This window comes from Uloborus diversus, chromosome 2, assembly GCF_026930045.1.
Source record: "Uloborus diversus isolate 005 chromosome 2, Udiv.v.3.1, whole genome shotgun sequence".
Classification (NCBI taxonomy): Eukaryota; Metazoa; Arthropoda; class Arachnida; order Araneae; family Uloboridae; genus Uloborus; species Uloborus diversus.
The window spans coordinates 23,326,893-23,340,181 of NC_072732.1; the positions used below are offsets into that span (position 1 = coordinate 23,326,893).

Here is a 13,289-nt window from a genome sequence, read left to right on the forward strand (position 1 = left end):
CTTTTTATTTAAAAAAAAAAGACTTCTCTTTGACATTCGCTTGGACCTTATAAGATAAAAATGCAAAATTAAGCAAAATAATAAATATTGATCACTAATTTCATGCTCTCTCAATTAAATTATTGTATCAAATAAAACAATAAATAATGTTTGCTTTCATGATAGACATTTTAATATTTCCTTAAAAAAACACTTCAAAGTAAAATCACCATTTTTTATTTATGATTTAGAATTATATATATATATATTATTTTGTTATTATTAGGCGATTTGAGCACTGATTTGTGCAACTACAATTTAAAAAATATAAAATTCCCTGCATTTTCCCAGTGTTTTCAGGTTTCCCTGTGGCGTAACAACCCTGAAGAACCCCACAAATTGTTTCAATCCAATAAACTCTTTAATTAACAGTGTAGTAAGAAACAGTTGCAGTGATTTAAGTATTACATTACTTAACAAAGCCTTTATTAACAAATGTTAGAAAAATTTTAGTACAATTTTTTAATATGCCTAATTTGATCACACAAAAAACTCCTTTCATAATACAGCAAATGTCGGGCTGAAGACAAATCCATCATTGACACATGAATTTAAGTATACATCATTTCAGCCATATGAGACATCTTTTTAGGAATATATACAAAATTTTCAAAATATCCCGCTAACTCGTCTACTGTTATGTCATCTGATGCATCTTGTTGAGCAGGATGGTTATCCACATATTCAAGTGATATTGCTAACCGATGATCTAACAAATTTGTATCTGAGCAGTGTTGAGACATGACAGATTCTTTTACCGCTTGAACAATCTCTCTCAAACCAGACTCCAATGGAGAATGCGACTCTGATCCAGGGGACTTATCTAAATTTTTATTAACGTATTTCCTGCGTTTCTTACGGTTGAGCATTCTGGCACAATTATTATTTGTTCGGCACTTGCAGTGTTCCAATTTCATTGAGTTCAAAACATTATGGTTGAAGTTTTTGTCTTTGATAACATCCAGATGACTTCGCCAAGTATTTTTGTTACTTGTTTGCTTGTCATGTGATCGGCACAAGCTAAAATGGAAGAGAAAAATTGTATGAATAACATATATTTGTAACACAGTGAAATCTCGTTATAACGCATACCTATACAACGAAATATCCATTACAATGAACAAAACATTTGGTCCGTTTTAAAACCCATTAAAATAACGTATAAAAATATTGTTTTAACAAAGCGATTTCTTTCAAAAACTTGTTACCAATGTACTTATATTTTAGATTGTTAATAATGGTAAACATTGCAGATTTAATTATATTTAAGTGCAAATTTGCAAAAAAAAAAAAAGTTTTAAGACGATTCCGTTGAAATTAATGTTCGGTTATGACGAAATTCTTTTTTGGTCCCTCGGAGTTCATTGTAACAGGATTTCACTGTATTTAATATTCATTTTCCATTAGTATTCTAAGTAAATAACATTTCGCTTACTTTCACGTCAAAGTCAAAAATAGTGCTAAATAAATGAAAGCACAAGAGATGATTTAATGTTTCTAAAAATAAGAATAAATCAGAAAGTAAAATCAGTTCATTGAAAATAATGCTCTGAGATGAAGAAAAAGACTAAATTGTATCTATTGGTCTATTCTAAAAACTTTAGAGAGAACACTGATTTAAAAAAAAAAAGTTTTTTTGTCTTGAAGCCCAAGACATCTCTTTCCCATGCTTTTTTAAAAATTGTATTCTCACAATTTTTGTTCAATTCTGAACAGCTTAAAATGATAATAATGTACTGAATATTAGGCTCTAAGCAGAAAATTTGAGTTCTATATAGATCCTAACTTAACAGGCAGATTTGCTTTGCACAAATTACTTTATTGAAAAGAGCTTTTGATGTAGAACCTGTACAAAAAGAAAAGATTTTGATTTGATTATTTTCCTACATTTTGAACAGTTCAAATTCTTTGAACAAGAACTTCTATTAGTATTTTAATGCTTGATCATAGTAAAATCTATTTCAAGCACAAAAAATTAAGGAAATTTGCAGATTTAAAATATACATACATAAAAATATGTCTTCCATTCACTAACATCGATAATTTCAAAATGCATTTAAAAAAGTATTTCCAAAGTTTTAGCAGACATGAATGCATGAAACTGATTTTGTCTTACATTGCAACCAAGGAGGACTGATGCAAACTTAACTTAGTCTTCTCTTTAATGATCAAAACAATTTATATGATGAACTTCATCAATCTTTCTGCCATGTGCAAAATTGAATTCACAAGCATATTTAGCTGAATGAATGATGATCAAACTATGTAAGGGAATTGTACAGGCTTTCCTTGGAAAGTTTTCTTTCTAACCATCAATAAATGTACCTATGTATCTTAAAAAGCTGCGAATAGAAATAATCTAAACCCAGATCAAGAGTGAGAAACAACCTTACATACGACTATAGAGATGGAAACGATTGCAAAATAAACTGATTTTTTTTTTTTTTTTTTTTTTGCACCTGGGGAGGCAGAGGTCCATTTTTTCTTCAAAGAGGTTTATTTTCACTTGGGAGGCACAAAACTATGTTTTTTGAAATTTATTATACTCAAGATTTTTTTTTTTACATTTAAATATTTTATTTTTTTTTATGTTCACATACCTGGCAACTTTCCAAGGGAAAAATCCAGTAGATTTTTTACTATTCTTTTAAGTACAATATGAAAGTTCTTTACTTCATATGCATAAAATAATGGGGTCGTTTCCAAAATTTTAAAAGTATTTTTTTTCTGAAAGAACATGTTTAAAAACATAGGATCTGACCATTTTTTAAATAATTTATTTGAGTTTAATATTTTTAAAAAATTACTTAAATCGGTGCGCTTTCATTGTTTACACTTCTGTCGTGTGACAAATGATGAAATGCCATTCACAGAACAAAATATTTAATTCGCATCTTTACTCACGTGTATTGGCAACAATATTGTTGATAGCAAGCCTAGAGAGCAGTTTTGATTCGCTGCTTGATTATCATAACGTGGAAACATAGTAGAAAGATGCCCCAAATTGCATCATTTCTGAAGTCATAAAGACCACGCCTTGTTTGAAAAATCGGACATTTTAAAAATTAATTTAAAAAAAAACTGTTGGTAAAATCAAAGTATTTTCTGGGTGCATGTAATTTTTTTTGCTCATTCTATCCATTTCAATGACTAAAAGTAGTACTTTTGACTGAAGGAAACCACCTCTTTAATTGAAACATGTAACAGAAGAATAGAAGCTAAATTAATGCTTAATACGCAGCTAAAACTTATTTTTGATAAAACTTACCTAATAAGTGTTTGATAATGTTGCTAGATTTTGATGTACTAAAATTTGAAATAAAGAAGGAAGCTTTCAAACCATGTAGTGCATATGTCTGAACTATCGTTACAAATAATTTCACAGGTTTTTTCGCACAACATTCCCTAAATAAAAAGGTTTTCCCAAAGACCTATAAAATCCAGCAGATTTTTAATGAAAATCGGAAGATCGGGAGACATGCTCAAAATACTGGAAAAACCAGTACAGTTGGCAGGTATGTATTCAGTATCTCACTTGAAAAAACTAATTTTGATATTGAAAGCTGCGAGATAAATTTTTAATTTTCCTGTGTGAACACCTAAGTATTACTTGCTACCCCCCTTTCTCATTAACTATATAAATATATACAGAACAAACATATTTAGTGTATCATTGATATCAATTAGTGGAGATATTTAAATAAAAATTTTAATCTATCTTCATTTAATGTGTGTATATATGCACTTCTATACATGAAGTAAAACCTCTCAATACAGGCACTAATGGGACCAGACATTTTCCCCCTTAAGGGGGTCCGGGACACATTTTGAAATTTTTTTTATTATGTACTTTAGAGTTTTGAAATTTTTTGAACTGATTCATCATTTATTTAATAAGCAAAATCATAACATAAATATGAAAAAAAAATATTTTTTTATTTAAATTTAATTAGTTTTTTTCAAAAAATGGGGTTGCTTTAAATTGCTATAACTCAAAATATTGTTGGTCAATTTTCAATTTTTTTTCAAAAAAGTATGCACAAATATCTAAGCTTTAATTTTTATTCGGCGATTTTAAAAATATTGATTCAATAAAAAATAAAAAATATTTGAAGAAAAATTTCGAAAAATTCGAAGATACTTTTAAAAAAAATCATAATTTTTGCAGTAAACGTTTTTTTCAAATTCGCCGAATAAAAATTAAAGTAAATTGCTTGAAAAAGATATGCTCCAAGTTTCATTACTTTATCTCTATCGGTTTCTGACTTATAAGAGCTTGAATGCAAGAAATCGGGAAAAATTGTATCATGGAAAAAAACGCGTTTAAAATTTCAAAGTTATGTACACATTCGTTAGATGCATGCAACAAAAATAACTACAACTTTCGTTCTATTTAAGGTAGAAACAAGATTCAAACGTCCTCTTAAGCAGAAAAAAACGGAGCAATTTTTCAAATTATAAAAAAAAATTGCAAAATTTGAGGATTTTTGTGTCCCGGACCCCCTTAAATAGAGGTGTCCCTTTTTCGGAGGTATTTTAGTTGATGAATGTAGTGTGTTAGCTCAGCATAATTTCATAATAAGAGTAAACTATTAACATTTAAGATTAAATACTGAAACTGTTTCATATAAATTAAATAAAGTGCTCAAACTTCTAAGATTATGTTAATCTGTTTATTACAATTTAATCAAAAATTTCGCATTCCAGAGTTCGTACTCAGTTTCAGAAATAAAATGAAGGAGTTTTGAAGGAGTAAAATGAGATTTTGAAGGAGTACTAATGGAGTGTCAGTAAATGATGTCACTTTTTTTCAATATATTTGACCATCTGCACCCTTTACCACAAAGTGTCACACTTCACCCCAAACTCCTCCTCTTGTCACATCATATTTTTTACAAACATATTGTTACAATAACTGTGTGATGTCACTTTTTGTCACCCTCTCTCTTCCCCTTGTCACAATTTCATGAGCCCGTCTCCTCCTCAAAGCATGACATCACTTGTGGATGACCTTTTTTACAATATCATAACTGCAATTAACTAAACAATCGTTTTTTTTAAACCCAATCACTTAATGTAGTACATTTACTTATGTAGTTTTAAATATTTAAATAACAATTAGACAACTTGACTTTGGCTGCTGAGAGTGTGATAGAGGAAAAAACAATAATCATAAAACTTGAAAAAATAGCCAAGCACCATTTAAGCATGTTTTACTTCACTTATGAAATGGTCTTCTAATAAAAATTTCACCTTCAACTTTTATGAATTAACTATGATCAATTTGTAAATCGAAAAAAATAAATACACGAAATTACTACATTAAAATCGCCTTAGTGACGAAGTTAGTTGTCAATCGAAGTATTTTAAGTTTCTGTTATAGAGGAACATTATGTAGTCTTGAACTAAAAAAGAAGGAGTTTTGAAGGAGTTAAAACCAAAATGAAGGAGTTTGAAGGGCCCTTCAAAAATTTTTTATAAATGAAGGAATATTGGAGGAGTTTTGAAGGAGCGTACGAACCCTGTATTCGGAAAGTTTTGTAGCATGCAGAAAGTATTTTGAAGTAATTCATCACATGGATTTGCTTCATGTCCTGTAACTTACAATGTAATACGATGTGAATTATTATTAGTGTCCACATTTCAAGTTTTACATACATAACTAGTTAGTTGGTGAGCACTCTCTGTCAACCTTGAGCCTACTTAAATAAATTGCTGATAATTTTTAGAAGAAAAAATGAAACTTGAATCCCAGTAAATTCACTATTTCTTATGTACTTATACATTATTTTCTGTCTAATTTTTTCCACTGTCACTGTCCCTTAATTAGAGGCAAATAAATGGAGGTCCCTATTCAAAGGGAACTGTTACCAGAAAGAATGTCCCTTAACTAGAGGTGTATCTTGAAGGAGGTCCTGCTGTATATGCATGTCACAAACATTTTTTTTTTCAAAAAGGAAACTTTCTATAAAACCTCAATTTAGAAAAAGAACTTAATAAATTATGTAAGGAGGAGGTGGGGCACATTGGTCTGCTTTTTTACTTATTTTTTATCTCATCAAAAAATTTAATGATCAGTTCGATTTTCTGCAATAAGTTTCACTAAACACTTCTGAACCCCACAGATTTTTTTCGAAGCGTTGAATTAATCAACTTTTTTCATATTAATTTTTTAACGGAACCCCACAAAGTGAACCAACGTGCCCCACGAATGGGGGTAAGTTGGTCTGCATAACTCAAACAACATTTGTTATAATTTTAGTGATAAATACTATTAAACTTTGTAACTACCTTATTCTCTGTTGTGTGAAGAGTGAAAAATATTAAGTTTAAAGATCAATGTAACATATTAAATTAATTTTTTGATAAATCATCTTTATTTAAAAAAGCAATAAGCATTCACCATTAGTACACAATTATTTTTTAAAAATTAAAAGAAAAATCATAGAATATTGTTATAATTATTGAGATTTAAGAGCAAAAAAAGTTTTTAAATTATGTGGGGTAGGTTGGTTCAGTCCAACATGCCCCACAAAGAGTGGACCAACTTACCCCACCTTCTTGGTCTGAAAAAGTGTTGTCATAATTTTTCTTTTTGACAAAAAATGAAAAAAATGCCAATCATTATGAACTATAAAGAAACTTACTTCAAGAAAGAAGTTCAATTTTTTTCGGCAATCTTGATGAAAACCATTAAAAAAAAAAAAAATAATAATAATAAAGTTAGTTTTTTGAAAATTACTCAGGACTACTGAAATAACCATAAACATGGTAACCAGTTCGCTAGCGCTCACTTAACTAGATAGATCATCCTACGGAACTGTGGAGGGGAAAATGACTGCTTTTGAACTAGTCTCAGCCGCCATTTGGTGAGCAAAAAAATCGGTGTTGGAACTGCATTTGGTTCGTTTTTTAGTGTGTTTTTTTTGGCGGATAAAACTCAAGCATACTTTTAGGCATTAAAAAAATCGACTCTTAGAAACAAAACTTATAATCTAATTATGTATAACACACAGACAGCCAGGCGTCACTCGAAAAATTCTATTTGATTTGCATTTTTGAGAACATAAGACTTAGATCAATCAAAAATTAACATTCGGGCCCTGGTGATGTTTCGCAGGGCGGGCAGAATTTGTAGATCCGGGCCTGGCAATACCTTTCCATGGCAGTATAGGTGAGCACCATGATGACAGCTTACTACAACCTGTAAAATTATCCTGCTTGACTAATTACGAAACAATGACCAAAAATTTATACATTTTATGTTTCGGACTTAGTATAGTTTGCTTTCATTATTTAGTATTTACTTATTTTGTATATAAGATTTTTTTAGAATCATTTATTACCTTAAAATTACTTTTATTTCACACATTGCATGCATACATATTTTCGCTATGTTCACCTCTTTAGTAACATCTTAAAAAAACTAATAGTGCCCGCGATGCGACCGATATTCTAGTATGTGTTCTTAGGTACAAAAATGTTGGGCAGAAGTGTAATAGGGAAGTTGTGTGTTTAGCAAATGTTTATGCTTCAATAACAATTTCGTTGCAAGTTGTTCATATTTGTGATTTATAATAGTTTATCAAAAAGTGACTGTGGGATTTACAAACTTAATGCACCTTAGGTTGTTTTTGTTGATTGAAATTTTTTTGTAAATGTAACTGCTTATACTAGTACCAATTCTGATCAGGGGTGCATTTACAGTTTATTCAAGAGAGCGGTGGTTGAAAACCGTAAAAGCCATTCCTCCCTCCAAACCCGTCATGTAGGGGCAGGGAGTCAATTGCACCCTCTTTTATCCTGTCTTTTAAATACTAATTGCCTCTTATAGCCCCTCACAAACTTATTGCTCCCTTGAAGTGTTAAATGCAGACCACGAAATGGTTTTTTTGGGGAAAAAGTAGGAAATAAGGAATGAAAAATTAAAAAAGTAGGAAAAGTAGGAAAGAAATCACTTAAAAAAAAGAGGAAAAAATAGGAAGAGATAGGACTACACTCACGTCAAGAGGAAACAAATTCAGCATAAATTTTATTTCTAATGTAAAATAAACTAACAGTATATTTGATTTAAAACTGTCCCAAAAATAAACCAACAGTACTTTTGAAGTATTAAAAGAATTAAATGAAAGACAGAGTTGCAAAAACAATACAAAATAAGCTGAGAATCATCAGTATCAAAAAAAAAAAAAAAAAAAAAAAAACTGGTGGAAGCAAAGATATTGATTACAAAAATATGAAAATAAAATCCAAACAAAGAAACACTCTTCAACAACACAGTAATAAAATGTTTAAGTGTGACAGAATAAAATTATAAAGAGCGCGACTGCAAAAAAAAATAAAAAAAAAAATAATAATAATAATTTTAATGAAACTCATATTTTTGTGCAATAAAACCATTTTTGTTGAAGATTTGTTTTGTCAAAAACGAAAACATTCCTTCGAGAGCATCCATTTATCATTTAAAAATACTAACACTTTCAGCTCCTGTTGTCATAAACTATGATACAAAAAGCAAAGCAAATATTAAATTAGTTTTAGTTAAAAATAATCAGCAGCTGACATGAATTCTTGCATAAACAGGAGTAGATGTTTGAATTTGAAAAAAAAAAAGGAAAAATAACTGAAAATGCAGAATTAAAATAAAGTTGTTCTTAAATATGGAACATAAAATTTATATTAAACTAAATAAATAACGAAATACGCAAACTAAATTGTATTATGTTATGTATTTTTAACATTGAACATAAATTTTTGTTTCAGGCACGTCATTTATGGGGGTCAGTGGGGTCTATATTTCTCCCGTCCCTGGATTTGGAAAATTAACGCTTAACTAGACAAGTTTGTGCGGTGTTCGTTGTTTTCAGATAAAATTTGCATTCAGTATACATCCTTCGATGACGGGCCAGTTTTAATTTTAATCAAGCAATAAAAACGAATATTGTTTTATTGGTTTGATGATTTTTTTACCTCCTTGTTCCAAAAATTTTGTCACCGAAAAAAAAAGGAAAAACCCATGCATGGTAAACGTAACATTTTTATCAAAGACAAAGATCAGTTACTAATGTTTCTCTGTGCATAAAAGGAAAGGCATATAGTTTCTCTCAATCCTCACCATACAACAAAAATATTCATTCGGAACTTGTTCACGAAATTGAGAGTGAAGGGGTGCACCTGGCATCAAATGTCTGCATATATTTTTTTCTCCCTCCCCCCCCCCCTTGATCAGGCGCCTTTAGAACAATAACTTGCAGTAGATTCGCCACATCGGTATAATTTCCGCACCCCGGAAAGATCTGTCAAAAAAAATTTTTATTTTCAGAAATGTCGCATTGCCATAAACGCAGCACATAAAAATGATGAGCAACTCCACCGATATTGATGATGCATCAGAGTAGAAAATACCCATTTAAAAAATACAATACATTTATGCTTGTGGTTCTATCTCCCAACTTTTAAAATTGGAAGAAATAAAAATGGAATCTTGCATTTAAATTAATTTCCGATTTTTCTCCAAAAATCGGGAGCGTTTTGCAAATCTAGGTTTTTTTTTTCTGCAAATACTCTGCAAGGAAAGAAAATAATTTCTTTTAAATTTTAAAATCATGTTTACGATTTTGAATGAACAATAATCATATTTCTGTATGAAAAAAGTTAGTTTCCGCTATAATTTTTGAAGTGGTTCGTTTTTGCGAATTTCTGTCGCTTTTATTTTGCATTAACATCAATAAAATATGCAACAGTGTACAGGTTTCTCATTTTTTTCTTTCTTACATTCCTTTCAAGGTTTTACATTGCCTTTCTGTTTAAACAGAGCTCCATTGCACTTGTAATCAACTGTACAAAAAATTGGGGAATAGGAAACATTTTCGGCTTTTCCGGCACTTTTTGAGCAGTCGGCCGTTTACTTTAATTAAAGTTTCTAATTGACGGGTAAATGATATATAATTGCATCAGAATGTGCCAGTTTCTATTTCTTTATTGTTTTGTTAAAACAGTAGGACTGAAGTCTGGGCGATATAAAGAAAAGTCTATCATAAACGCCGCAACGGCAAAAAAGTCACTGACGAAAATTTCACTTTTAAACACTCAAACGCCGCGGCGTTCCTTCCAGAAATTATTGTAGTCAATCAAAGAAAAGTTCAGGAGCCTCTTGTTTCTTTTGCTTTTCAAAATTGAAACATGCAGAAAATTATTGGTGCGTCATTGTAAAACTAAGAATCAATGCACAATTAGAAATGCTATACTAAAGAAAGAAAAAAATAGGAAAAAAAAGGAAAAAGTAGGAAAATAAGGAGAGAGCTCTAAAAAGTAGGAAAAATAAGAACTCTTCGGGGTCTGTAAATGTCCCCTTTGGGGGGCTACCTCCCCCTACTTTTCTAGTCATAGCAATGTATTATACCATTATAGTGTAGTCCATGGAAGAAAAATGTTGGAAGACATAAACAATTATAAAAATTATTAAAATTAAAAAAAAAAGGGGGAGGGACGAGCTAAGGTTCAAATTAAAAAGTGGGTAACACTGTCCATTTACAACTACACTAGCTGTCTAAACTTAATTTAAATCAAATTTGTGGAATGTACTTGATTGAAATTAGTAGCGATTGCTAGTAATTCCTTCAATTCTATATTATTGGTTTTAGAAAATGACTGTCACAGAGGGGGGCGGCCGCTCCCACTGCCCCCCTAGTAAATCCGCCACCGATTCTGATTGCTAGTAATAATGCTGTGCTATCATGATTTCAAAACCAATGATCAATATCAATTTCACATTTTATAATTGAACTAAAAATTTCATACGGTAAATTTCAGATATGTCCATGTTAATTAAAAAGCCCTTTACTTAAAGATTCGAAAATTCATATAAGATGCGAGATGCAGCCTAAAAAATCCTCGTAGCGATTCACACTGACGTACTCTGAATCCATAAAATCATAAATTATTTTTTTGTTGATGACAAAGGTATATACTTTAATGTTTCACATAATGCCGAATTACAAATGAGTTACAAATTAGGAAGATGCGAAATCTATTTTCTGTTTTGAATACCTTCAATAGTGAAATTCCAAGAGAAAAATTATTTTGAGACAATATTTTTTCTAAAAAATAAGATGTTCGTTTGAAAGTGGTACTTCAAAATTGAAAAATCCTTGCAAAAATTGAAGAAAACAAACCAATAGTGAGCTTATAGGATGTGCGGTGGTAAGCTCTTGCTCATAAAATGACAGACGATCGTTGGTTGAAAAGGAATCACTTTTCTACCACAGGATGATCCATTTCGTTAAGTGAGCGGGAGCGAAACGGTTTCCATATCTATGGAAATAACACTTTCTGGAATAAAATTTATTCAATATAACTGTACCATGTGATTTCATTATAGGATTTTTAAGCCCATAGGTGCTATTTGTTGGTCACAAAATAAAATAAAAAACATTAATAGTATTAAAATAATTGAGACCAGTCCAACGTACCCCACCTCCCCTTTCAACTTTCAGTTTTAGTAGTATTCAAGTGAAAATTTAAAGGATGTTACAAAATTACACCAATTAATTTGTACTTATGTTACTTTTTCTTGAATTCACAAGTTATGTACCCCTTTGCAATACTTGATTTGGAATGTTAATAACTATTTATAATTATAATTATTTGCTTTTCTTTGATATTTCAGAAATCATCTTAATTAACAAATTGATTTCCGTGAACTTAGTTCTAGCACTAAAATATTTTTTACAGTTTATTATGCAGGAGAATACATTAAAAAGTTCTACCTTTCAGAATATCAATGTTTTTGAGTCGATGTATTGATACCATTGATGTTTTAATTTTGAACATCAATGTTTTGAAGTATCAATGTTTCTTCATCAACTACTAACAACAGCTAAAATGCATTTTATGATCATGCATTAAAATTAATAAATTATAATTTTGCTGCATAAAGAAACATACAAAATAAAACAAAATTCAAGTTCACAATTGAGCTAATAGTATGATGACATATACCTGTTTAGATCTACTCGCAACTTCTTAAACTCATTCTGCAGGACAGCGAGTTGGCAGTCTTCTGTATCTGGCATTTTTCTTTTTTTTAATTTATTTTGTTTTCCTGTACATCATTAAAAAGAAAATTAATAAATACGAAGCAATTTTTAATAGTAGGTAATATTTACGGAGTAAATTTTTTACTGAAATATTCAAAAAATAAATAAACACAATAGTTCTTAAAGCAATTTCATACATTTTTATTAAAAAAATTATTTCCAGCGCTTATTAATTAAAGCTTCAATAGGATTCTTGTGAAATTATTCCATCTTAAAGATCATGAGTCGAATACAAAATGGGTCTTAACTCATTAAAGGTTAGATACATACTATTTTTACTTACGAAGGCAAAGATAAGGTATTTTCTCAAGATTGATGGGGGTAAAATTAAAGGGAATTACGAATTTAGCGATAAAAGTTTAAGGTCAGAACATCACATAAAATTAGGCTCCCTTCCGAGCAATTTATACCTCGAAATAAATCAAACGCTCATTAATTGGTTCAAGGAATTCCAGAAAAATGCCTGAAGAAAAATAAAACTTTCATACGGGAAAAAATATACAAATATGAGATTATATGATCCAAAAGAAAATATAGTTCAACCAGTAAATTATAGGTGTCACAGAGTGTAAGCAAACGCGGAAAGATATTACGCGAATAGTATTCAATAATATGGAACGTTACCTTCAAAATTTTGCTTTAACTTTCGTTCTATTTTACAAATGTTTTCCAGAAAACGAGAGTAAGCTCGACAAATAATTTAAAATCATTTTCGCGTTCACACATATTCATTTACTCGCATTCAATACAATTACGCATCATATTCGTTGTTTGGAAAGCTTGTTGCCAAATTTGGTTTAAGAAATAAGGACTTTATAAGAATTAGAGGCTCCACAGTTAGCTATGCAATAATAAGTTTGTGCTGCAAAACATTAAATATGATACGGAAAATTCATTTCCACTACAAATGGAATGTGGAAGGATTATGATACTTCCCCCTAAACGTTTTAAAATTTGGGGAAGCGAAAAAGATCCCAAATAAAAAAATGCATTCAACCTTGTGCTCCCATAGAGCAACCGGCCGACCGCGGATAACCGGTCCAACCAGGTGAGTTCAACTAGAACTACCTGTTAATGAGAACGAATGATAACATATTATTATTCAACGAACCTCACCGGTCTACCGGTGAGTAACCGGTTGCTAAACACAGC

The 13,289-nt window shown here is 30.4% G+C and overlaps 1 protein-coding gene across 1 annotated transcript; it reads right to left on the bottom strand.

The window, feature by feature from the left end:
- Positions 1-448: 448 nt before the first annotated feature.
- LOC129216908 (uncharacterized) lies at positions 449-12,911 on the bottom strand. The gene is made up of 3 exons (XM_054851124.1): positions 12,762-12,911; positions 12,040-12,142; positions 449-1,059 (listed from the first exon to the last, which is right to left on the bottom strand). The coding sequence occupies exons 2-3, from the start codon at positions 12,111-12,113 to the stop codon at positions 591-593; spliced, it is 543 nt and encodes a 180-aa protein (XP_054707099.1). The 5' UTR covers positions 12,114-12,142; positions 12,762-12,911; the 3' UTR covers positions 449-590.
- Between the last annotated feature and the right edge of the window lie 378 nt (positions 12,912-13,289).